The following is a 27,989-nucleotide window of genomic DNA, read 5'->3' as shown; positions in this document are numbered from 1 at the left end:
AAATCAGCTTGAGTCATTTAGTACTTACCAAAATTGTACTGCTACTGCCTCCTTGCCTGTTGCTCTTGTCTGTGGGCTTGTGACTTTTTTTCAAAATCCTTTTAGTGTCATTTTGGTGAAGTTTAAATGTGTATTCAGTCTGCCATTACTGGGAATCTCAAGTTTTCATTTTAATATTTTTCTAAATCCTTTGAAATCATGTATATTTCACATCCTGCTTCTTCACATTATTTTAGCTGCAAGAAATTGGCCACTCTGTATAATCTCTTTTGTTCAGGAAAGGGGACATTTTTTCCCTGACAACTCAATCTTCAGATCTTCATTTCGGTTTTGGAAAGGCACCGGAAATGGCCAACCTACAGCACCAACTGGTCGCGTTCCCGGAGCTTGACTCATTAGCGCCACCTTGTGGCCCTGTGGGGAAGAGGTGGGGAGGCTGAAGAAACCTGACAATTTAAACCGGCTTTGGAAAAGGACTACCCCGGAATGTTGTCCAAGTTATCTCCAACTGGAAGACAAACTTTGTCTTTAAACCAAAACTTCTGCATCCACATCTCACACTTGTAATCTTGATTACAAACAATGTCCATATTATTAAATCCAACAGATATATTTTGCTGCTTCTTAAAACATTTATCTTGGCTTCATGGAGGCAATCCTCTACTTCTTCCCTCCTGCCATACCAACCCTTCCTTCGTGGGCTCCTTTGCTACTTGTTCTTTCCTCTTAAGATGACAGACCAATAAATATTACCACGCCACAGGCGCAGGCCTTGACACTCTACGCACCTCAATCACATCTCCTCATATGATCTCCATCGGTCTCAGAGATTTAAACACCATTCATACACTAATGACTCCCAAATTTCTATTCCCATTCTGGACTAACTCATAACCAACTGCCATGACATCTCCACTTTAATGATTAGGGGGCATTCTGAACTCCACATGCCCAAAACAGTGGACTCCCAACTGCTCCAACCTGTTCCTCCCTGGATCCTCCCCGTCCCAATAAACAGTACTGCCATCCACCCAGCTGCTAAAGCCAAAAACCCCAATTCCTTTCTTATTTTGCATCACTACAGCAGCAAGTGCCATTGGCCTGTCATCCAAAATATACCCCAAATCCACCTACGTCTCTACCACTGCAGTCCAGGCTCCACCACCTAGTTTTCTGCCCGTGGCTCCCTGTGACAGCCTTCTCAATGGCCTTCCCAACCACCACTCTCATCCTCTACAATCTATTCTCCATACTGTAGCACCAGTTGTCTTCTAAAAGTAAAAATCACATCCTGTCATCTCCCTGCATAAAACTAAATGGCTTCCCTTCTAGTCCTTAGAATAAAGTCCAGACTCTTGCTAGCCTTTAAGTTGGTCTTTAAGATGCTACTGCATTTGGGAGGCCAAGATGGGTGGATCACGAGGTCAGAAGTTCGAGACCAGCCTGACCAACATGGTGAAACCTCTGTCTCTACTAAAAATACAAAAAATTAGCCGGGTGTCGTGGCGTGCACCTGTAATCCCAGCTACTCAGGAGGCTAAGGCAGGAGAAATGCTTGAACCAGGAGACGGAGGTTGCAGTGAGCCGAGATCACGCAACCGCACTCCAGCCTGGGCAACAGAGTGAGACTCTGTCTCAAAAAAAAAAAAAAAAAAAAAATGCCACTGCAGGACCAGACTCCTACCTCTCTTTGACCTCACCGCTTACCACTTACTCCTTTGCTCACCGGGCTCCACTCACACCAGCTTTTCTGATCTGCAAAGACTCTGAGCTCATTTCAGCTTTCAGACCTTTGCACTGGCTGCTCCCCTCTACCTAAAATGCTCCATCCTCTGACCCTTGCACAGCTCATTCCCATATGTCATCCAAGTCTCCAGCCACAGCCTTCTTCATCCACTCTTACTTCAGACCCTCATCCCACCCCAATCATTCACCAAGACCCCTGAGATAAGCATGCGCATTGACATAAATCTCTTAAAAATAAGATGTACAATGTGCAATCATTGTATATTTGTAAGTGTTGCAAATTTACCAAATTGTCCAATTCGATTACGTACTTGCTGACCACCTTCTATGGATAAGGCAGTGTGGGAAATAAGATGGTCCTGCCCAAATCTTCATGAATAAAGCTTCTCCAACACTTGGCCTGGTCATGACAACGCTAATACTCAAAAGGCACTGCCAGAAAAGTGGTGAGGACTTCAAAAGGGTCTCTTTCAGTCCATCGCTACCCTAATTTCATTTTACATACACACAGTTTACAGAATGTGAAATCCTATATAAGGGCTCACCTGTGGATGTCTGCAAGGTATTTAACTCGAGTCTGGGCTTAAGGGTAACTAACCTTTGTACCCTCCTGTCCCCCACACACATAACCTTGTGACACATGCCTTCAACTGTCTTTCCAGTACAAGCTGTTCTCATTGTTCACGGCTTAAACTCACATTGTTCCATTTGTTCTGAGTGCCTTGATAATGACCCGATTTTTCTATGCTCTCTGCCTCCAAAGGGAACAGAACATACCTAGCCACAACTGTCCTGAAAGAGATACAACTAGAGGCCAGGCTTGAAAAGCCTGAAGTCACCCAGTTTGCCTCTTGGCAAGTAGTAAACACACAGCTACAAGCTGATTGGTCACTAAGGAGTATAGTCCTGTGGCCATGCAACAGAGAAAGATTTACCCACAAGGGTCTGTTTCTTCGTGTCAACCATGAGCAAATGAAACAGATGATCCTAAACGCCCTTTCGAACTCAGAGAGGAACCCCAACCACAGCCCCACCAGGACAGGACTTAGATGAGCCCTGGCATTTTCCCATCCAGGGATGGACCAGCCCTCCACCATGTCAAATTCCTAAGGCACAGACCACTACCTCCAAATGATGAAGACAAACATTCACCATTAGGTTCCCTCAAGGCCATGATGAAGATAGACTGACAGAACCTCACCACACCAGTAACTCCTCACCAAAACCAACCTAGGACTTTCTCAGCTCTGAGGACCATTCAGCAGCTGATGAAGAATGGGCCACAGGCCTGATGTGGGGGCTCAGGCCTGTAATCCCAGCACTTTGGGAGGCCAGGGCGGGCAGATCACTTGAGGTCAAGAGTTTGAGACCAGCCTGGCCAACATGGTAAAATCCCATCTCCACTAAAAATACAAAAATTAGCTGGGCGTGGTGGCATGCACCTGTAATCCCAGGTACTCGTGAGCCTGAGGCAGAAGAATCGCTTGAACCCAGGAGGTGGAGGTTGCAGTGAGCCAAGATCGTGCCACTGCACTCCAGCCTGGGTGATAGAGCAAGACTCCATCTCCAAAAATAAAAAGAACAGGCCACAGCCAGGCCTATGGCAAGTCCTCTGCTCCATGTTTAGTTTCCATACTGCACCGCAAAGTCTGCCCTGCTTATGTTTCAAAAGTCAGAAAGCCACTTTGGAAATGGAACTATATGACTCTCTCGGAAAAAGAAAATATACTTAAAAATTCTTAAAGAGCAGCAATGTGAAAAGGTGGGGAAAGCCACTTAAGACACCTATCATTCTCCTGGTGTCTTCAGTACCAGCCACACAGACCCCGACAATTCTAGACACAGTCTTCGTTTGGCCATCCAGTCACTCCTGCCAAGGCCAGGGCACTCCACAGAGACGCTTTCCTGGTGAAAAGAGGAGGAGCAGGTGGCCCTGTTTCTTATTAACTGGACTCAGCCCAGCTACTATCAGGGATAGAGCTTGGGTTTCAGAGACTGCCAGTCCACACTTCCTCTTTTCCATGCCCTTCCCCAGACAAGACTGTGTACAATTAATCCCATTCGCTCAGCCTGATTGACCTGATTTTTCAGGCTCAGTAAACGAGAAACTCAATACATATGCCCCACACATGGGGGGTAAAGAGTGAGCAAACAAATGTTTATTTGATATCTAACTTAAATTACACAAGCTTATGTCTCCCAGTGTAATAATGTTTTATAGATGCCAGATAAATCCTTGCTATATGACATTTTTAAATTGTGCTTCAAATACAAATATATACTAAGTACTAATATACTTGCCACAGGCAAAAACAGAGTAATCTGTACTATAGTATCCCAGAGCTGTGTATGCACTGGATTTCTCATCTGGCAAAGTTAAGAGAGTATTTGATGAAGGGTGTGTATATGTAAGAGACAAATCCAGGGACACTCCAGGAATTGTAAAAACTTATTTTTGTTTATAAGAACAGATACTGGACAGGTGCGGTGGCTCACGCCTGTAATCCCAACACTTTGGGAGGCCAAGGCGGAGGACGGATCATGAGGTCAGGAGATCAAGTTCCTCCTGGCCAACATGGGGAAACCCTGTCTCTACTAAAAATACAAAAATTAGCTGCGTGTGGTGGTGGGTGCCTGTAATTCCAGCTACTCGGGAGGCTGAGGCACGAGAATCACCCGAACCCAGGAGGAGGTGGTTGCAGTGAGCCGAGATCACACCATTGTACTCCAGCCTGGTGACAGAGTGAGACTCCATCTCAAAAAAAAAGAACAGATACCATTAACTCGATAAGTGAAATATTCTGGTTCATTTTAAGGAAGTCAAGATGGCTTTCTATACTTGTTTCGGCCATAGGATCAAAAATTCAATATGTATATCCCAATTTTTTTTAAACAAAAGTCAATGTGATACAGGAGAATGAGCTGCAAATTCACAGCCAGAAGTTTTGGTTTACAGCCTCAGTTCCAATAATTTCCAACTAGTGGTCTCAGGCTAATGATCTCACATCTGACTTTATCCTATCACTGCCATCATTTCCAACTTATAGATAAGGAAATTCATACCATTTCCCTGGTCACTGAGAGATCCAAATTCAATCCTCTCTTTGAAAGTGTTTTATTAGCAATTTTATAGTGCACACATGAGAATGGGATTCACCAGAGGCTCCCTTTTCCACTGTCCACAGTTTAGTACATATCAACCCTTCACACCTGATGGGACAAGATGGAACAAGGAGAATGGGTATGTGGCAGTTTGTTACTATTCTCTGTCCTTTGGCAAGTACTTAAAGTTTTCCATCATAGTTTGTTTTTATAACAAGTTGATTCATTATTTTTTATTCCTCTTCTCAAGCTGTACAATGTTTTCACGGATCTATGATCTTTCTGGTTTTACATTTTTACAACCCAATGTTGACTGACAGGATGCTCTCTGGAATTCAGGTCAGTCCCTACTTTGGGTCTTTCCTCATGGGATGCCCTAGACCTGCTCCAAAGACGGATTAATCATCTACAGATCTCCTTTAGGAAGTAGGAGGGTGCTATTTAGAGGTGGGCTTGTTCAACACTGAGCCACGTATCTTTTTCTATTGGTCATGAAGACTGAGCCTTTCACTAATCAGTGCCACTATCGTTGGAGTCTCCTGAAGCGATGTTCTCCAGCCAGTCTATGTGCAGACTGGGGAAGTTTCCGGTGTGGGCACTGGCACATTTCCTCCCGCACTACGCTCCGCATTCTGCATACAGAATTTGAGGCCAAAGTTTTTTTTGTCCTCATAGTTCCTCTTCTCGTTCACCACTGCTAGACCAAAGCCATTCTCACTCTTGTTCCTTTTATATATCATCTGCCCCTCCCTGTATTTTAAAAAGCTTTCAAATTCTTATCACTTTTGTTCTAAAATTCCACAATAACATGCTTTGGGTTGGTGATCTTTTCAATCCTTTTGCTGGGCAATTATCATGTCCTTTTAATCAGACGATTTATGTCTTCGGCTTTGAGGGATTTTCTTGTATTATTTCTTTTACAATTTCCTTCCCTCAGTCTTCCCTGTTCTCTCAAGAACTCTTATCAGTCAGATGCTGAACCTTTGGGATTAATCCCCTATGTCTCTTTTCTTTTCACATTTTCAGTACTTTTGCATTTCTGTTCTACTTTCCAACTACTTTTGTTTTGTCTTACTTTAAGATTTCTTCAACTTCACCTTCCAACTTTATTATTCAGTTTTATTTCAGCAATCATGTTTTAACTTCCAAGAGCTCTAATTATCTATTACTGTTCCATGGCATCCTTGTTCTTGTTTCACAAACATTATATCTTCTTGAACTCTCAGAGAAACTAGTAAGAATTTCTTCCCAAACTGTTTGTTTAATTCACGTACTTGGTTAACCATGTGTTCCATTTATATGTCCATGATGTCAGTCCACATGTCTGATCCTGCCCACCCAGGAAGAAGGAAACTTATATCACATGCAAACAGGCAATAATCCATTACTTTCTGATAACTGCTATTACAAAGAAAGCATCCAAATACACAAGAAGCAAGCCAGCTTACCTTCATGGAGTCAGAGTATAAAATATATTCCCTGAGCACAGGTAGGAAATCTTCTGTCATGTCATCTGTCAGCTCTTCTAAGGCTGTAGAGCAGTTCCCAATGCAAGCTGATACACCCTCCAGGGGTTCAGCCAGCTCACCCTCCAAGGCGCTCCATGTGGAGTATACAGGCCCGTATTCTCTCAGCTCCACAAGATACTCTGAATGGGGAAGAGAAACCAATTAAAATCTGGCTGGGTAGCAGTCGCTGCTATTACTAACTCAGTAATCACCACAGCCAAGAGCTCTCTATATGAACATGTGTTTCTTTGGCCATTCATTCACCTGATCCCACTCTTCTTTAAACACAACACTGTTTCTAGCACAACTGCTTAAAACTCTGACAGCTCATGTTACATCAATCCATTCCATCCCATGGATGGGAATGCCATGTCGCTGGATAATGGGCCTTATGGGGAAAAGCAGTAGCAGCCACATCCACCAAACATCTTCAAAAATAACCATACGCCGGCCAGGCGCGGTGGCTCACGCCTGTAATCCCAGCACTTTGGGAGGCTGATGTGGGTGGATCACAAGGTCAGGAGATCGAGACCATCCTGCTAACACGGTGAAACCCCATCTCTACTAAAAATACAAAAAAATATTAGCCAGACATGGCGGCACACACCTGTAATCCCAACTACTCTGGAGGCTGAAGCAGGAGAATTGCTTGAACCCAGGAGGCAGAGGTTGCAGTGAACCAAGATTGCTCTACTGCACTCCAGCCTGGGCAACACGGTGAGACTCCGTCAAAAAAAAAACAAACAAACGAACAAAAGAAAATAACCACTCGCCTACGCATACTGTGAAGCAATTTTTTTTTTTTTTTTAGACGGAGTCTCGCTCTGTCGCCCAGGCTGGAGTGCAGTGGCGTGATCTTGGCTCACTGCAAGCTCCGCCTCCTGGGTTCACGCCATTCTCCTACCTCAGCCTCCCGAGTAGCTGGGACTACAGGCACCTGCCACCATGCCCAGCTAATTTTTTGTATTTTTTTAGTAGAGACGGGGTTTCACTGCGTTAGCCAGAATGGTCTCGATCTCCTGACCTTATGATTCGCCTGCCTCGGCCTCCCAAAGTGCTGGGATTACAGGCGGGAGCCACCGCATCAGCTGCGAAGCAGTATTTTAACAGGCAACGGAGGCAGAGTTTCATATAGGTTTAGGGAGATGTTTTTAAAGGTTAAAAAAATATCAGTCACAATGGATACACAATGGCATTTTAGGAAATGTTTTGATACAAGAGATGTGGTCTTACTGGCAGACTCACTCTCACTCGGTGGTCACCTCAGCCCCTTGGATCCCATCAGAATTTACTCCACACGATCCTTAGGTGTGGATGGTATCCAAAGCTATCTCCAAAACCTATGGGCCCCACATGGTATCATCAGTGGATCAAGTAGAGGGAACAAGTACAAGAAATGAGGGAAAAAAATGTTGATTTATTTTGTCCCCCATAAAGAAAACCTGGCTCATCACTTGTCACCAGGAGTCTTGCCATTTCATCATGGCTTAGCAACCAGTGAATGGCAACTGCTGGGGAATCCTTCTCAGCGTGCTTCCCATGCCAGTGCGATCATTTACACTGTTCATGTCTGTCCACCCCACACGTATGTAAGGAGACAAAAGATCCCAACAATCTGGGATGCGGCAAAGCAGGTGGCCCTGAGAGGGGTGGGAAGGAAGTGGAGGCAAAAACTAGGAAGGATCAATACAGGCCCCGGCAACTGCCCCATGCAGGAGGAGTGGTTTTAAAATGAACGGGATGGAGTGGGTGAGTCAGTCACAAGTCTGAAGATTCATCAGGGTCGTAACTTTGGCAAACATAGGTCCCCATGCTGTCCTTTTGAATCATCTTTCTGCCAGAAAATGTATCTAAGTTTGTTTATTAAATTACTGTTCCCTATGGATGAAGGGCAGTTGAGTCTATGTCTCCACTTTTAAAACTAAAGTTAAGAGAGCATAAAAGAGGAAACACCTGGCGAATTAGCAGTGCTGGCCATGGGAAAAGCAAACACAAGGCTGACATGGTAGGACAAAGGATGGGGTGCAAAGTGACATTCCAGTCACACCTAACTCCTCCCCTCCTTGTATTTTTTTGATAAGCAAAAGATGGCCTAGTTCTGTCACTCTAGCATTTTGCAGTTTGATTCTCTGTAGTACACATGAATGGCATTTCTGCCAATGTGGTTGCAGGGCATAATCAAGACCTCAACAGACAGCTCACCTATTTCTTCTTTGATGATCCGCTGGGCTATTCGATCAATGGTTCCCAGTTTGAGTGCAAACATATCTAAGTAGTCACCTATGGCGGCAAACTCAAGCGGCCGAGTCCTCAGCTTGTAGCCGCCAGTGACGTGCTTGACTGACTCGCCCATTCTGGTCAGCAATGCTATCCCTTGCTTCTTGTAGGCGTTCAGGTCCTGAGGATGATATGTGAATAAGCTCAAAGCACTCACTCACTCACATGGGCAGGACTAAATAAAACAGCTTCTAAAAGCAGCTTCAGTTTGGAAATGGAGGACTCGGGAAACAAGGAGCTGAGTTAGAGGCCCTAATCACATTCACACGCGGACCCTGGACAGGACGTCATAACCACCAGACTCAGGCTCCTGTGGGTTGACACCTAGATCCCTTTCAGCAGAGCTGAACTCCAATCCTTAAATTCACTCACCGGAGCACGCTGCCCTTTAAACACAACGCTGTTTCTAACATAATGTTTTTAAAGTATCTGTTTATCCCATACAAAGTACCCTATGTTGTCTTTAGGAGCAAAACTGAAGAGCAGAGGTTCTGAGATCCATCACTCATTTATTTATACCCCAACTAAAGCCATATAAAGGGAGTAAAGGGTGGAAAGCAGGAAACAGTGACAGAAAAACATTTCTAGAAAACTCAGGCCTAGGATGGATGCTGTAAACAGCAAAATATTTTAACCCTGGATTTCTTGAAGGCAAAACTGGAAATATGCTGAGTTTCATAACCCATTGTATCTAAATATAGGCACGGTGGCTCATGCCTGTAATCCCAGTACTTTGGGAGGCTAAGGTGGGCAGATCACTTGAGGTCAGGAGTCCAAGGCCAGCCTGGCCAACATGGTGAAACCTCGTCTCTACTAAAAGTACAAAAAAAAATTAGCTGGGCGTGGTGGCGTGCACCTGTAGTCCCAGCTACTCAGGAGGCTGAGGCATGAGAATCACTTGAACCTGGAAGGCGGAGGTTGCAGTGAGTTGAGATCGTGCCACCACACTCCAGCCTGGGCAACCAAGCAAGACTGCCTCAAAAAAGGAAAAAAAAAAAAAAAACCTTTTAGCCTGCCTGATAAAACAAGCTTCCTCCTATCATCAAACCCTAAGAGGAATCTATACCATCTTCAGGTTGTCCTGTGTCAGCTACTGAAAGGGTAGCTTCCAAAATGGTTTTACAGAAGGTACAGGTGTCTGTTCCTCATATCCACCCTCAATACAAACAGAATGTTAATTCCCAGACTTAGAAGGGGATGACTAGAGGGAGATAAAGGAACCCAGAACAAGGACAGCTTTCTGGTGACGTGGCCTGATGCAGAGGATAGAGCAGGGGACGCGGAATTCACGGCTAACATGGCCCGACAGTCCCTCCGCATTTGATGTACAATTTCAGGCTAAGGTCTCTATAGTATCTGAGTGTAGGCTCCTTTTGAATTCACTTCCTTCTTCGTTTCCTTTTTCAGGCCTTCATTTTTGCTCTTGACCCACCCTTTCCTATTGAGGTTTCAGTGTGTGTATATATATATAGGTTTTTGTCCACAGTTCCTGGCTTATAACCTCCACAGCCCTTGTTCCAGTCTTTTCACTCTAATGTTGGGTGTGTTAAGCCTCAGGAAACAGAATCTCTCTGACCTTCTCCTGCCCTCCTTTCACCTGCCCCAAGGCAGCACTCGACTCTTCCCCAGGCTTTCTGACTATGGGTCATAAGGCCCTCATTCCAGACAGGGTCCCTCTCCGCACCCTGGAGGATGGAATGCTGCTGTCACGAAGCTTCCACAAAAACCCAAGAGAGCTGGGTTCAGAGAACTTCTGGAGAGCTGAATGTTTGGAGTTTCCTGAAGGGTGGTACACCCAGGGAGGGCATGGAAGCTCCACGTCCCTTCCCCCACGCCTCGCCCAATGCCAATCTTCATCTGTATCCTTTGTGATATCCTTTATAGTAAGCTGGTAAATGTGTTTCTCTGAGTTCTGTGAACTGCTCCAGCAAATTAATGGAACCCGAAGAAGGGGTCACGGGAAGCCCAACTTGAAGCTGGCTGGTCAGAAGTTTTTGAGGCTTGAACTTAATGTCTGACATCTGGAAGCTCTCAGTCTTGGGGACTGAGTCCCCAGTCTGTGGGATCTGATGCTATGTCCAGGTAAATAATGTGTGAATTAAACTGGTGGACATCCAGCTGGCAATTGCTGCTTGGTGTTTGGGAAAAATCTGCTCCCACCCCCACCCTGCAATTTGGTGACAGAAGTCTTCTTCTGTGACCTTCCCCAAAACAAGGGGCTTGCCCTACCAATGATCCCCTCTCCTGTCTGTATCCTCAACTTCTAATCCCTCAGCATGTAAAATACACCCAAGGCTGACCCATCTTTTTTTTTTTTCTTTAGACGGAGTCTCGCTCTGTCGCCCAGGCTGGAATGCAGTGGTTGGATCTCAGTTCACTACAAGCTCCGCCTCCCAGGTTTACGCCATTCTCCTGCCTCAGCCTCCCGAGTAGCTGGGACTACAGGCGCCCGCCACCTCGCCCGGCTAGTTTTTTGTATTTTTTACTACAGACGGGGTTTCACTGTGTTAGCCAGGATGGTCTCCATCTCCTGACCTCGTGATCTGTCCGTCTCGGCCTCCCAAAGTGCTGGGATTACAGGCGTGAGCCACTGCGCCCGGTCAACCCATCTTAAAAACAGCAGCAATCTCCTCTAGTTTCTCTCCACCTCTCTCCTTCCCTTCAGAGTCAGGCTGCCTGAGAGAGTGTTCACTATATAACTGACTGTATTTGATGTACAATTTCAGGCTAAGGTCTCTATAGTATCTGAGTGTAGGCTCCTTTTGAATTCACTTCCTTCTTCAGGCCTTCATTTTTGCTCTTGACCCACCCTTTCCTATTGAGGTTTCAATGTGTATATATATATAGGTTTATATATAACTGTCCATATATATTATATATAATATATACAATATATATATATTATAACTGTCCACCTACTCTCCTGCCTGTGAACATGTGCATGATCGTGTGAATGGTTTACAGCTTTGTGGCGCTACTAACAATGCTGCTGTGAACACTCATGCAGATGCACCCTCTTTAGAAAACGCAAGTCTCTTTAGGGAATAAACCAAGACAAGGATGGCCAAGTAGGTCTAGAGATTCCATCCTGTCCTCCCACATTCTAGACAAGAAACATCCTCAAAGGCTCGAGGCCTTCACAAGACTATAACTGAAGCCTCAGAGTCCTTGGAATTACCTCTGCAGACAGCATTTTTATGAGTGGGACTAGAGTCAAATGGGCTCACTGGACTGCACAGGCTCCGCTTCGAGTAGAGCTGTGAAAGGGTGTCCCAGTTAACCAAGTTAATTTACATGTTGAATAAAGTTATTTAGTAGTATCTATCTGATTGCTGTACCCACTCTGCCAAAGATGAAAATATTGACTTGTATATAGTTGCTATTGAGCGTCCCCATTTCTCCCAGCATTACTGGCTGCTGCTGCTGCTGCTTTTTAATATATAGAGATGGGGTCTCACCATGTTGCCCAGGCTGGACATGAACTCCTGAGCTCAGGTGATCTACCTGCTTTGGCCTCCCAAAGTGCTGGGTGTTACAGACATGAGTCACTACACACAGCCTTATTGGCTTCTTCTTAAGGACACTTCTAATTGGTTGATAAGCTCATGTCATCACAAGGAAAAGGAAGAGCGTCTCTGCATTCCCTAAGGTAGAACATGTAAGTGGCTCATCTAAGAACAAGATCAAGTTATTCAAGGTATGTTAAAGGAAAAAATGAGGCAGCTGGAAGAGGGGGAATAGGCTGCTGACATTTAATGGGCACAGAGTTTCAGATCTGCAGGACGCAAACGTTCTGAAGATGAGCTGCATAACTAATTTAAATATACTTAACACTACTGAACTGTACACTTAGAAATCGTTAGGATGGTAAATGTTATGTGTATTTTATCACAATTTTTTAAAATTTTAAAGAAAAGATAAGGCTGTTTAGCACATTTTGTTCAGCAAGTGGTACTGAACTAGGGCTAGAATTTGTTCTGTTTAAAGCTAGCTTTCCTGTATTCACTCACACGGAGTTGGATTTTGATCGAGGCAGTAAAGGACCTTATAATTTTTAAGTCATTTTCATACTGCTTGGCCCACAGATAGATAAATATCCTTCTCTCTCTCTCTGTCTCTGTCTCACACACACACCCTCTTTCCTACTTATTCTTCACGCACATTCCTAACAACCAGGGGTCCAAGCTTTTCCCTCCCTCTTCTTTTTTGTTCAGTAAACATGACTGTACTTGAGGGCTTTCTGGAAAATGGAGTGAATTGTGCTTGGGGGAGAGAGTGAGTTGTGCTTTTGGAGAACAGGATGTATTGTACTTTGAGTACGAGTTGAAGGAATTATACCTAAGGATCAGTTCGCCAGGAAATACTTATTTTTAAGAAGTGTACCAGTCCAACCTGTAGGCAGGGAAAGCCTCTGGGAAAAAGAGACGCTGAATTGGAATGTTGTCAATAAGGCTAAGGCTCAATGCCAACTGAGGTTATAAAACACAACTAAAGGACTTTGTCATGTGGCTTCCATTGAGGGAAGAATGGCACACTTTCTGAAGTCTTTAATATCAACTAATGTTATCTATAACTATTTCTCAATTTTGCAGATTTGAAAAATAGAAAGTATCCGGACCACAATACCCTTGCCAACATGGAACATGTTACATATGGCCTGAACATGGGAACATGATACCTGAAACCAAACAGATGGGACTGGAGGGAAGCTAGCAGGAGGGTCTGAGCCCGTGACCCCATTTCTGCAGACAGCGGGAGGGCAGCACCTCGGGTTTTCTGGCCGGTTCTGCCAATGGGGAAGTGTAGTGAAAGGCTAGTGGACAACCAACTTGAGTTTGAATACACAGAATCTGGCAGCTGTGTGGGACCCAAATGCTTTATCTGGCAAATGTCCACCTGAAAGGAACATGGCTGCAGATAAGTAACAATCAGGCAGTCTGATACACAGGGATGTATCAGTCTGATACTCAGCAGCCACAAAGACCCAACTTGAGATCCTAGTGACACTACCTGAACAAGGACAAGTTCCCGGAACTTGAGTTTCCTTGTCTGCAAAATGCAGCTGCAAGTAATCACTCAAAGTGCCCTTATGAAGAACACCCTCACCAAACACTCAAATGTTCCTTCTCTTCCGTGCCCATTGTTGGTCAGACTGGCCTCACCCAGTCATATTGCCAAGTGTTTAAAGAAACACTTAGCTCTGCTTTTGGCAGAGCAAATATTCTAACTTCCTCTGCTGCTGTAAGTGGGTGGGGTCCTCGATGGGGGTGGGGATAGATTTCCTAAATATTAACATAGAATCCATCTATACGGATTTGCTAATGCAAAAAAAGCATGCTAATGCACATAGGTACCCAAAAAAAGACCAATTTTACGACAACCCTGTTATAGTGAACCATTCGCTCATGAAGGTGGCTTCTGAAAGATCAAAACAGCTTTTTTTTTTTTTTCTTGAAGAGATAGGGTCTCACTCTGTCACCCAGGCTGCAGTGCAGTGGAGTGGTACGATCATAGCTCACTGAAGCCTCAAACTCCTGGGCTCAAGCTATTCTCCTGCCTTAGCCTCCCGGGTAGCTGGGACTACAGGCGCACAACATCACACTCGGCTATTTGTTAAAAGTTTTTGTAGAGACCGAGTCTTGCTCGGAACAGCTTTTAGCAAAGAGCCCCAAGAATGGTAATATGGGAGAAGAGTATGTAAACTTCCGCCCTTACCTTCGCAGTAAGGAAAACATTAAAGTGTTCATTGAAAGAGAGCACAGGATGATCCGTAATTCTTTTTAGAAATTTATCCAAAGCTTTTCTTCTGGTCTCCACAAACTCTTCTGAAAAACGATCCACAACACCTTTTACCACAAACTTCTCGGGAAGAGGCTATAAAGACATGAAGAAAAAAATCAGAGTCACGGATGAGATGGTGCGAGGAAAAACCACCAGGCTGGCACACAGTTCTATTACCCTCTGTCCAAGAAAAGTATTTCTTAATCAGGCAGATCTTCATGTAGTCATTAACATAAAGATTTCTGAAAAATACACATGGAGTAAATGTCCTGTCAATTTTATAATGCAAGGAATAAAACACTAAATATAGTCTCTGAAATACATAAAAGTAGATATTTATCGAGTAAATTCAACAGTAATTTTTACATTGCTTGATGTAAATATGGTATGATGGAAAAGTTATGGCAAGAAGAAAAGAGGAGAGGGGAGGAGAGGACAGGGGAGGGGAGGGGAGGGGAGGGGAGGGGAGGGGAGGGGAGGGGAGGGGAGGGAAGGGAGGAAGGAAGGAAGGAAGGAAGGAAGGAAGGAAGGAAGGAAGGAAGGAAGGAAGGAAGGAAGGAAGGAAGGAAGGAAGGAAGGAAGGAAAGAAGGAAAGAAGGCAGGCAGGCAGGCAGGCAGGCATCAACCACGTAAAAATTTATTTAAATATTTTAAGCTTCTGCTCCCAGTACTTCATTCCCCATTCATATTTGGTGAATGAATAAATTAGGTAAATTCATGTATCTAAAAAAAAATACCTTTTATGAGCCAATTTTTTGGTTTAGGTTTATACTAAAAAATTCTTTAAAATGTAATTTCCTTTATTCCCCTTACTCAAATACATTTCTCTATTATACTGACTTAGAGTCAATACTGTCGGCAATTTAAAACTACCTGCCTACCAAGGGATCTTTGAGCTTTTAATCTGTTTCCATAGCAGTTCGATCAACTGCTTGATTAAAAAGCCTTCTTTATTATTACTACCACAGAGAAAAGAAGTATCTGCCATGCACCTGTTTTAAAATATTTGAGCTATGAAATATTTTAAAAATTGTACACTTAAAAAATAGGTCACTAAATCTAATAGATATTTCTCTAAATAAGATATCCAATGGCCAAGAAGCACATGAAAAGATGCTTAACATTAGTAGTCATCAGGGAAATGGAAGTCAAAACCATCATGAGATGCCATTTCATACCTACTAGGATAGCCATAATCTTAAAAAAACAAAAAACAAAAAACAAAAAAAAAACAAGCGTTGGTGAGGATGTGGAGAAATCAGAACCTTTATACATTGCTGATGGGAATGTAAAACATGCAGCCACTGTGGAAAACAGTTTCGTGGTTCCTCAATAAGTTAAATACAGAATTACCATTTAACTCAGCAATTCCACTCACACGTTTATGCCCAAAAGAACTGAAAGCAAGGCTGGGCGTTGTAATCCCAGCACTTTGGGAGGCGGAGGCGGGTGGATTGCCTCAGCTCAGGAGTTTGACACCAGCCTGGGCAACATGGTGAAACCCCATCTCTACCAAAAATATTAAATATAAAAACAATTAGCTGGGCATGGTGGCTTGCAGCTATAGTCCCAACTATTCAGGAGGCTGAGGTGGGAAGACAGCTTAGGCTCACAAGATGGGGAGGCTGCAGTGAGCAGAGACTGCACCACTGCACTCCAGCCTGGGTTACAGAGTGAGACCTCATCTCAAACAAATAAACAAACATTTTTAAAAACTTTAAAAAAAGAATTGAAAGCAGGTGCTCAAACAAAATTTTGTACACAAATAGTCATGACAGCCCTGTTTACAATGGCTACAAGGTAGAAGCAATCCAAATGTCCATCAACATGTGAATGGGCAAACAAAATGTGGCATATCTATGCAATGGACTATTATTTGGTCATTTAAAAAAAAGTACTAAAACATGTTGCATCGTGGAAAAACCCCAAAAACATTATGGTAAATGAAAGAAGCCAGATACAAAAGTCCATATATATGATTCCATTCACGTGAAATGTCCAGAATAGGCAAACCCATAGAGACAGAAAGCAGATGAGTGGTTGCCAGGGGCTGGAGAGATCAGAGGAAATGAGATGTGACTGCTTCATGGGTACAAGGTTTCCTTCCAGGGTGATTTTGAAACTTTCAGAAGGTGGTGATAGTTGCACAACATTGTGAATGTACTTGACGCCGCTGAATTGTAGACTATAAAACGGTCCTAAGTTTTTTAGCACAATAAAAGAGTATAATATATATATATATATATCTCAAAGTCATAAAGGATAAGAATAATACCAGTACTTACTAATCTACCACTCAACTTGACAGACACAACAGTGTCATTGACAAAGCTCCCTGTCAGCGGATCCCTGATCAGATCTCCACTTATTCCTGCCCCCATGAGGGAATTACAATCCTCAACTTTTTGGTCATTGCTCCCCTCTAAGTTTCAGTTTTAAAACAATGTTCCGTTCGTTGAACTTGTTTTTTAAGTTTATAAAAATAAAACTCCAGTTAATGTATCACTTAATGACAGAGATACACTCTGAGAAATACATTGTCAGGCGATTTCAATCATTGTGTGAACATCATAGAGTGCACCTACACAAACCTAGATGATGCAGCTACTACACACCTAGGCTATACGGTATAGGCTATTGCTCCTAGCATGTTACTGTACTGACTACTGCAGGCAATTGTAACACAATGGCAAGTACTTGGGTATCTAAACATATTTAAACGTAGAAAACATATTTAAACGTACAGTAAAAATACAGTATTATAATTTTATGGGACCACCATCTATATGCCATCCACCACCGACTGAAATGTCATTATGCAGTACACAACTGTATACTTCGCTTTTGTCATTCAATATTATCTTTCTGTGACTTATCCATATTGATGCATATTTAGCTACAGGAAAATAATTTTACTATTCCATAGTCATGCACTATATAACTGACTGTATGACAAACTGTCCACCTCCTCTCCTGCCTGTGAACATGTGCATGATCGTGTGAATGGTTTACAGCTATGTGGCGCTACTAACAATGCTGCTGTGAACACTCATGCAGATGCACCCTCTTTAGAAAATGCAAGTCTCTTTAGGGAATAAACCAAGACAAGGATGGCCAAGTAGGTCTATCGAGACAATCACATGCTTTTTCCTTTAATACGGTAAGTGGTAAAATAATATATTTTCTAATGTTAAACCAACCTAGCAGTTCAAGTTCAAAGTAGGACATTAAACACAAGTATTTAACTCCACAACCTCCTCAAACCCCCTTAATATGGCAATAAAGAGGATTTTTTAAAATTACAAACCCTGAAGGACAAAAACAAACCAGAAAAGACACAGCAACAAGGATTAGTGGGCTTAGCCAACCCAAAAAAGCAGAACACTAGGCTACTTGGAGTAGGCCTAGTAAACCTAGATTTAGAACACAAAACCTTGAAAAGATTTAGGAACTGGTAACACCAATACCCCACCCCCAGAGAAGAAGTATTCGGAGTATGAGGGAATTCAGTGCCCTCAACTTGAAAGGGCTTTAGAAAGCATGTTTTAGTTGTCAAGAGTAAAAATTCTGATGCCATGCTTCCTGGGTTTATCTTTCGACTTTGCCACCTACTAGCTGTTTGCCTTTGGTCAAGTTCTATACATCTCTTGGTACCTCAAGAAGTTGGTGCTAGGTAAAAACTAATAGCATCAACTTCATAGGGTTGTCATGAGGATTAAATTAGCTAATATGTTCAAAGTGCTTTGAATGATTCCTACCACAGGGTAAACACACACAAGTTTGGGTGTCTTTGTTGTAAGACTGGCAGCAGCTTCAGGGGACTACTAATCTTCAGGGACATCCAGTGTTCATTTAACCCTTGACATGGTGGGAATATTCAGAGAAGATGCTAAGAATACTGGGGAATTCTTTACAACAGAGCAGGAGTTCCAAAGGACACAGCGGAAAGGTTTGTAAATGAAAGAAGAGAGGGGAATCGAATCAGGAATAAAATTACAGAGCCACACAAGGATAACATCTCCACGTGTGACACCCATCAGAGCTTACACTTGAGTAGAATATTCGAAATGCAGTGCTGGATCAGACGAACGGGCCACTCAGCCCCATGCTGGCCCAGTCCAAAGCACCAAGAAGTTATCTTAATGGGATATGGCTGTCCTTTAGGATAATTCCTTTATTCTGGTCAGTTCTTCTCTCCCCCGTTCCTTTAGGCAGCCATTCTCATAATCCAGCTTTTCATGCTAAGCAGATTACTGTCTTTCTGAAGTGAGAACCAGGTGTAAGAGCATCAGATGGAAATTTCCTATTTTGCTTCCTCCGCAGAAGCCTATCCACTGGGCATCACCCTCACCTCCATTCCTTAGTCCCTGTGGACAACAACCCCTCCTCCCCTAAAGCTAAGCATTCCATCTGTGTCCTTGACCCATTTGTTCATTAGGGTGCACCTGTCATTTATCTCTTCTCTGTATCTTCAACATCTCCTGTCCATCCAGCTCTATTCCCAGAATCTATAAAAATATGGTTGGTTTTTCTTCCTAAAAAATATGAATCCAATCACCCCTTGACCTTGTATCTTCTCCCTTCTCCTTTCTGGCTCATTCTATCTTTTTGAAAGGAGTCACTTATCTTGACTTCACACTATCCCATTGATTTCTCAACCTCCAGCCTTCCCCCAACCCTCAAAACAAAACCGGCTGTGATACTGCCTTCAGTGCTGGGTTTCTCTGCCCTATCCCCACCCAGTTCAGAAACAGCCCTTTTAAAATTGAGTGCCAATGACTTTCTAATTACCAAATCCGTGGATATTTTCCTGTTATCACTTCATGAGCCCTGTTATGATATTCTCATTTGCTTCTGCTGAATAGGACTTGAGAGGATGGCCTGAGGCACAAGTAAGTGGTTAGGAGTGCCTCATTTAACATAAAGATGACATTCTACAATAGGGGTCCATTCTTCAGATTGAGCACATTGAAGTTACGATTCCTCAATTGGGGGAACTTGCTATTTAAAGGAACCCTAGAGTGAATCCTCCTGCAAGCAGAATTTCCTCCTGTCATAAGCGTTATCATTTCCAAATGTATGTAGCTGCAGAAATTTCCTATTTCAAGATTCCTTAATGGGACACACCTACTCTCAGGCTCACTTCTATTACTGTCTGGGTTGTTTACACATAGGAATCTGGGTTGCTGGTGAAATCAAGTCCATCTATAGTCTGTAAATCACATCATGTAAATGAAAAGAGCTCAACACAGTTCCAAGCACACAGCAGATGTCTAACAAATGCGAAGTATTTTTATTAATTTGTAAGCACTGAGAACAAAAAGCAAAAAGGGGAGAGGACTTACAGGTAGAAAGTCTATATATCGTTTAGGCCAAAATGTCTTTAAAAATCGATTGTGGGAAGCAGGCACGGTGGCTCATGTCTATAATCCTAGCACTTTGGGAGCTCAAGCTGGGAGGATTGCTTGAGGCTAGGAGCTCCAGACCAGCTTAGGCAACACAGCAAGACCCCATCTCTACAAAAAATAAAAAATTAGCTGGGCATGGTGGTGCACACCTGAATTCCCAGCTACTGTGGAGACTGAGGTGGGAGGATTGCTTGAGCCCAGGAGTTGGAGGTTGCAGTAAGCTATGGTAATGCCACTGCACTCCAGCCTGGGTGACAGAGTGAGATCCTGTCTTAAAAAAGAAGTCATTTGGGATCTACTTCTTCATGCCCACTAGAATTTTTAAAGTAAAATAGCAAGTGTTGGCAAACATGTGGAGAAATTGGGCCCTCATACATTTCTAGTGGGAATATAAAATTATAAGCCACTGTGGAAAAGAGTTTGAACAATTCCTCAAAAAATTAAACACAGAATTACTATATGCTCCAGCAATTCCATTTCTTGTTGTATAGCCAAGGTAACTGAAAATAAGCACTCAAACAAAATCTTATACAACCACCAGTGTTGACAACAGCATTCTTCATTAGAGCCGGGCTGGGAAAAGGAGGAAATTGAGAGTGATTCCTTAATGGGTACAAAGTTTCTTTTGGGGCTAATGAAAATGTTCTGGATTAAACAGTGGTGATGGTCGTACAACACTGAATAGTGGTGATGGTCATACAACATTGTGAATGTACTAAAAGTCACTGAATTGGATACTTCAAAATGGTTAAAATGGTGATATGTAATATGGATTTTACTTCCATTTTTTAAGAAAAGGAGATGTGATGGTGGAAGCAGAGAAGATGACAGATATGCTGCTGGCTTTTAAGATAAAGAGGCCATGAGCCCAGGAATGCAGACAGCCCCAAGAGCTAGAAAAGGCAGGCAAGCAAATTCTCCCCTAGAGCCTTCCGGTGGGATGCAGCCCTAGCCTGTATCTTGATATTAGCTCACTAAACCTGATTTTGGACTTTTGACCTCCAGAGCTGTAAGAGAATAAATTTCTGTTGTTTAAGGCGCTTAAAAAAAAAAACAAAAAAAACCTGGGCGTAGGGGTGAGGGAGTGGACAGAGATGAAACAAGATTGGCCATGAGCTGATAAATGTTGAAACTGAGTGATGGAGTTTCAAGGGCACTCATCATACCGAATCTCTTCAATATGGTTAATACTTTCTACAATGAAAACATTTTAAAAAACTGAATATACACATATATATGTTAGATCCTGCAAAAAAAAAAATGCTATTTGCAAAGTATTACAATAATCTGTTAAATATTTCAGGGTTTAACCTTGAAATACTGATATTAGATAGTACTCAGTATTCTAGTAAAGCATTTTCATTTATATTCCATATTAGTTTATAAAGCTGTTTTATAATCTGAAACAATAGCATATTTCTTGCAGACTGTCAATGGAAAGCTGCTATTTCTAGGTAGGAAATCTAGACAAATCTTTCAATTGCTGAATCCTGAAATGTCCAACTTCCTCGTTAGCAATTTATTTGCTTCTTCTAAACAATTCAACAAATATTTAGCGCACATTAAATATTTACATGGCAGAGGCCTATTTCTCCTACCCTTGTCAAACTAATAGAAAATATTGCTTCTAAGCAAAAATAACTACCAAATAAATAAAGGAGCATAGAGACTAAAAGCTTGTCACCAAGCATAGAGATTAAAAACAATAGTCACCAAGTCCAGTTAAATGCAAAGCATTAGGAAGTTGAACCAATGTTTCAAATACTTGTTAACTTATCCATTGAGTAAATGCAGGTATATTTTTAATAGTACAAAAAAGAAGAAACCAATTAGAAAATGGAGTTTTTATTATTTCATATTAAAAAACAATTGCTGCATTACAAATTTATTCTCATTAATTCCTATGAGTTTACTACTACTCAAAAGAAAACTTGATACATAATATAAATGTATCCTTCCAGAAACCTTCCTTCATTAAAACTGAGGTAAACATTAAATTTCCGAGAGAAAATTAAACACTCAAGTGTGTACTAAATGTATCTGCTTCATCTTCCAAATCTAATACGTGCATCCATCTAATCATGAAATTGCTCTGCTGTGTAACTAGTGCTCCAGGAAATGAATAAGTGTCAAACCCACTGAACGAATATGGAAGCAGAAAATAGAATGGTGGTTGCCAGGGGGTATGGAGAGCAGGAAATGGGGAGTTGTTCAATGGATATAAAGCTAGTGTTATAAAACATAAATAAGTTCCAGATATCTGCTGTACAAAGTACCTACAGTTAGCAATACAGTCATCCTCCCTTATCTGAGGGGGATACGTTCCAAGACCTCCAGCAGATGCCTGAAGCCATGGATGGTGCTGATGTTTTTCCTATATATACATACCTATAATAAAATTTAGAGACAAGGTGTCACTGTGTTGCCCAGGCTGGTCTTGAACTCTTGGGCTCAAGTGAATTTCCCACCTGTATATACATACCTATATATGCATATGTTTTTTCCTATACATACCTATAATAAAATTTAGTTTCTAAATCAGGCACAGTAAGAGATTCACAATAAAATAGAACAATTATAATAATATTCTGTAATAAGTGTTATGGGGATATGGCCTTTCTCTTTCTCTCTCAAAACATCTTATGGTACTGTACTCATTCTTCTTGTGATCTCCAGCCTGATAACCAAGAGGGCTACTAAGGGACGCACAGGTGGGCAGTGTCTACAGTGTGGATACACTAGACAAAGATAATTTATGTCCTAGGCGGACTGCATGAGATTTCATCACACTATTCAGAACAGCAAATAATGTAAAACTTATGAACTGTTTATTTCTGGAATTTTCCATGTCATATTTTTGGTCTACAGGTAACTGAAACCAGGGAAAGCAAAACCACAAATGGGGGGGAATGACTGTATGGTGTTGCATGCTGTAAAATGTGATAAGAGGAGAGATCTTATGTCACATGCTCATGTTACACATTATGTCCATCTTATGTTACATGTTCTTACAAAAAAAAAAAACACACACAAAACAGCAAAGGGACACAAGAAAACTTGTGAAGGTGATGGATCTGTTTATTACCTTGACTGTGGTGATGGTATCAGGGGGTATATACAAGCCTATTGAATTGTATGCATTAAATATGTGCAAGGCTATTGTGTATATCAATTATATCTCAATAAAGCTTTAAAAAAACACTGAGGAAAAAAGTCAAAATGAAGACTTTCTGGCAGCTCCAACTATTACATAATGAAGAAAAACACAGTGAACTGCTGTTATGAGATGACAAACGTATACACCCAGCATACTTCTGGTTCCAAGATGGCATTTTAAGAACATAAGGTTACTCCTGGGAGCCGCGGTGGCTCACGCCTGTAATCCCAGCACTTTAGAAGGCCAAGGCAGTAAGATCCCTTGAGGCCAGAAGTTTGAGACCAGCCTGGGCAACATAGCAAGACCCTGTCTCTACCAAAAAAAAAAAAAAAAGAATTAGCCAGGCATGATGGCATAGGGTGCCTCTAGTCCCAGTTATTCAAGAGGCTGAGATGGGAAGATCACTTGAGCTCAAGAGTTTAAGACCAGCCTGGGCAACATAGTGATACCTTGTCTCTATAAAAAATTTTAAAAATCAGCCAGGCATGGTGGCACATACCTGTGGAGGTGGGAGGATCGCTTGATCCTGGGAGGTAGAGGCTGCAGTGAGCTGTGATCACACCACTGCACTGCAGCCTAAGTGACAAAACAACATCTTGCCTCTTAAAATTTTACATATATATATATGGAGCCGGGTGCAGTGGCTCACTCCTGTAATCCCAGCACTTTGGGAGGCTGAGGCGGGCAGATCATGAGATCAGGAGATGGAGACCATCCTGGCTAACACGGTGAAACCCTGTTTCTACTAAAAATACAAAAAATCAGCCGATGTGTGGCGGGCGCCTGTAGTCCCAGCTACCCGGGAGGCTGAGGCAGGAGGATGGCATGAACCCAGAAGGTGGAGCTTGCAGCGAGCCGAGATCGCGCTACTGCACTCCAGCCTGGGCGACAGAGCGAGACTCCGCCCCCCAAAAAAATTATATATATATACACACACACACACACATATATATATATATAATTTTTAAAAAGAACTATGAAAATTCAAGGATGAAAAGGCACCCCATTTTTAAATAGGCCATGGATCTTAACTGATATTTCTCCAAGGAAGATATGCAAATGCCCAAAAGCACATGACAAGATGCTCAACATCATTAGGGAAATACAAATTAAAATCACAATGAGATATCACTGCACATCCAGTAGGATGGTTACAATCCAAAAGACAGATAGCAACAGCATTGATGGAGATGTGGAGAAACTCCTATACATCGCATGTGGAAATGTAAGTTGATGTCATCACTTCTGAAAACAGTCTGGCAGTTCTTCAAAAGGCCAATTATAGAGTTATGTGTGATTCAACAATTACACTCCTAGGAATACACCCCCCAAAAAATGAGAACATGTCCACAGAAAAACTTGTACATGAATGTTCACAGCAACATTACTCATAATAGCCAAAAGGTGAAACAACCAAAACGTCCATCAAGGGTGAATAGACAAAATGTGGTAATATCCATAAACTGGAATATTACATGATGATAAAAATTAATGAAACATTAATATATGCTACAACATGGATGAACCTTGAAAGTATGCTAAGTGAAAAAACCCAGTAACAAAAAAATCACGTTGTGTATCATTTCACTTACATGAAATGTCCAGAATAGGCAAATCTGTAGAAAGTACATGAGTGGTTGCCAGGGGCTGGGGGATACACAGTGTTTGTAAGTGACAGCTAAGGGATGTGAGGTTTCTTTTTGGGGGTGATGAAAAGATTCTAAAATGGATAATGCTGACGGGTGTCCAATTTTATGAATATACTAAAACCCTTTGAACTGTACATTTTAAATGGATGAATTATATGTTATATAGATTACATCTCAATAAATCCTTTTTTTAAAAGGGAAATGAACATTTCTGCATCTTTACTGGGTCTCCAACTGATAAGTTCCCCAAGGCAGGAGTCCTTTGTCTTCCTTATAACCTTCTCAACCCACCCTCTCTTCCTTCCGAAGATGATGCTTAAATAACAAAGACACCTCCTAGCAAAGCTGCTATAAAATTCTTTGTAGCAGATGAGGGGATTGGTTTCTGGTTTGACTTTCATACTTAAATCAGAGAGGCTCTCTCATATTAAATCTCTCTCCACTCCAGATATGTGAGTACCAAGAATTTATGAAAAAAAATTAAGCTTCTGCTTGTTTCTAAAGTAGCTTCTTTCTGCTTCTTTCCAGACCATCAGAAACCACACTTAAAGATATTCTGGATCCACCTTGGGCATTCTGGAAACTCTTCCATTCTCTTCTAGTGTCTATGGAAGAGTAGACACTATGTTTCACCAGCAGGTGTCACTGTCTTACCTTTGAGCTTCCAGTACCAACCTCATAGGCACCAGCTGCCAGGAGGGCAGCTCCCTGATGCATGGTGTGGGCTACAAATAAACAGTGACTTTCTTCCAAAGAGTACAGTACAGAAAGGCAGGGAGAAAGAGTAATGGTACAGTGAAGAAAGCTGACCAGCACTACCTCAAGTCAGGTGATGGAGGTTCACATCAATAATGATGCACACTGTTGACAGCATGTGCCCTGGATAGGAGGTGATGAGGGTGGCAGCTCGCCTCTGTGGTTTCCTCCCCAAACACATTACCCCAGTTGGGAAAGCCATCAGACAAATGTCAACTGAGGGACAGTCTACAAAATTCCTGACTAGTACTCCTCAAAACAGCCATGGTCATCCAAAAAAGGGAAAGCCTGAGAAACTGTCACAACCAAGAAGAGCCTAAGGAGACATGACTGCTAAATAAAATGTGGGATCCTGGGTAGGAACAGAAAAAGGAACTTGGGCCGGGCGTGGTGGCTCACACCTGTAATCCCAGCACTTTGGGAGGTCGAGGTGGGAGGATCACCTGAGGTCAGGTGTTAAGAGACCAGCCTGGCCAACATGGTGAAATCCTATCTCTACTAAAAATACAAAAATTAGCTGGGCATGGTGGTGCACACCTGTAATCCCAACTACTCGGGAAGCTGAGGCAGGAGAATCGCTTGAACCCTGGAGGCAGAGGTTGCAGTGAGCCGAGATCACACCACTGCACTCCAGCCTGGGTGACAGAGCTAAACTCCATCTGAAAATAAAAAAAAAAAAAAAAAAGAAAGAAAGAAAAATAAAAAGGTACTTGGGATAGTTAATAATGGTGTTTATTTCATAATAATGACTGGGTCATTGTGACAAACGTGCCACACTAATATAAAACGTTAATACCGGATATGAGATTTGAGAATTCTCTCTACTACCTTCACAATAATTCTGGAATTCTGATAATGTTCTAAAATGCAGTTTATTTTTTAAAAATTATTCACTAGCTGTTATAATTTTGCCACCTTAAGGTTCTATTTTAAGGCATATTCCCAACTGTTTAAAAGCTACTGTTTCCTCTTCAGGCATGTTTTTAAGTGGTTAGAAGACAGAAAAAAAAAACTTCAGGCTTGGAGAGCAGAAAGGGTATGTGGGAAAAAAGGAGATGCCCTGAGAAAGAACTGAGTTCCAGGTGAGAGCCACCATTCCTATCACAGCACTAGCAACGTGGCTCTTTTCATCCTGAAAACCGAGAAAGCTACCAGTGTGTTCACAACATACACAGCCTTTCCTAACCATGGAGAAAAAAAGGCTGGGAGATGCGGTGGCAACAGAAAGCTGGTAGTGCTAGGAAGTTATCATTCAACAAAGGTTTTTGCTGAAAGATAAATCAGCCCCTCTGAGGAGTTTTATGACTCACACTGCTCTAAGGCCCCCAAGGCCCAAAGAAACATCTGGCGGCTAAACCATTATTATTTCTAGTTTTAACAAAAGTAGTCAAAAAAGTACTCAATATAAATGCTGAGGCCAGATGCGGTGGCTCACACCTGTAATCCCAGGACTTTGGGAGGCCGAGGCGGGTGGATCACCTGAGATCAGGAGTTCGAGACTAGCCTGGCCAACATGGCAAAACCCCGTCTCTACTAAAAATACAAAAATTAGCCGGGTGTGGTGGCGGGCTCCTGTAGTCCCAGCTACTCAGGAGGCTGGGGCAGGTGATCCGCTTGAACCCGGGAGGCAGAGGTTGCAGTGAGCTGAGATCATGCCACTGCGCCCCAGCCTGGTCAAGAGAGTGAGACTCTGTCTCAAAAAAAAAAAAAAAAAAAAAGATTTATATTTCTTTTGCTCTGGTTCTGTTTTTTAAAAACTGTGCAGATGGAAGCACTGGAGTAGATAAATGTCACGTTGCTTCAATAAATAGAGTTAGGTGGTTTCCTTTTTAAATGAAAAACTGTGGTTGAAATGGATTCTGTACTAGATTTCTGCTCCTGTGCCTAAAGAAAAGCCCAGCCAGCCGCAAAACTGGCTTACTATATAGCAAATCAGAAACCAAAACCTAATAGGTGAAGTATTATATACAGTGTCCATTAACATGTTTTATATACGTTTGCTGGGTGAGTCTGGGATAATTGAAGGGATGAGAGTTGAGTGAACCCCTTCAGGAAAGACAACACGACAAGTGAGAAACAAGCTGCAGTGACTTACTACCTACGGGAATGAGATGAGTGGGCTGGGATTCTTCCAGTTTGCTCCTCAACCAGTCAAAATCCTGGTATCTTCGACGAACAGAATATTCTGGCAGGTCAAACTCCACCCGAGTACTCTGCAAAGAAGAGAATGGAAAAAAAATAAGCATAAGGGAATAGCATATCTTGGCTGAAAGGAAAAAAAGCTCTCTTAGAATAACCAAACTAGGCAAGATCATATTTTCCTGCCACCAAACACACCAGCCAAATGGCAGAGTTTACCAACATAGAATAGACCAGTCTGGGACACAGAGCCCAGTTAAAAATTCAAGGAGCTGGAATAAAAATGCCAGTTTTCCGAGACTGCGCCACTGCACTCCAGCCTGGGTGACAGAGCGAGACTCTGTCTTTAAAAAAAAAAAAAACAACAACACAGTTTTTTTTTCCCCCCACCCTCAGGAAATAGATTTCAACTATTACCAGAATTGTTTAGAAACATTTGATTCATTTCCTCCAAGCTTAACTCTAA

At 42.3% G+C, this 27,989-nt stretch overlaps 1 protein-coding gene across 1 annotated transcript in view; it reads right to left on the bottom strand.

Moving 5' to 3' along the window:
* The window catches only part of LOC105481086 (sorting nexin family member 30), a 124,691-nt gene that overhangs the window by 32,360 nt on the left and 64,342 nt on the right, over nt 1–27,989 (bottom strand). The window contains exons 3-6 of the mRNA XM_011740381.3: nt 27,487–27,597; nt 14,349–14,507; nt 8,559–8,754; nt 6,297–6,496 (exon numbers count right to left, since the gene is read on the bottom strand). Coding sequence (XP_011738683.1) covers nt 6,297–6,496; nt 8,559–8,754; nt 14,349–14,507; nt 27,487–27,597 — 666 coding nt within the window. The remainder of the gene's footprint in view (nt 1–6,296; nt 6,497–8,558; nt 8,755–14,348; nt 14,508–27,486; nt 27,598–27,989) is intronic.

Source organism: Macaca nemestrina, chromosome 14 (genome assembly GCF_043159975.1).
Source record: "Macaca nemestrina isolate mMacNem1 chromosome 14, mMacNem.hap1, whole genome shotgun sequence".
Classification (NCBI taxonomy): domain Eukaryota; kingdom Metazoa; phylum Chordata; class Mammalia; order Primates; family Cercopithecidae; genus Macaca; species Macaca nemestrina.
The sequence above is the reverse complement of the archived record's forward strand: the minus strand, read 5'-3'. Positions and strand labels throughout refer to the sequence as shown.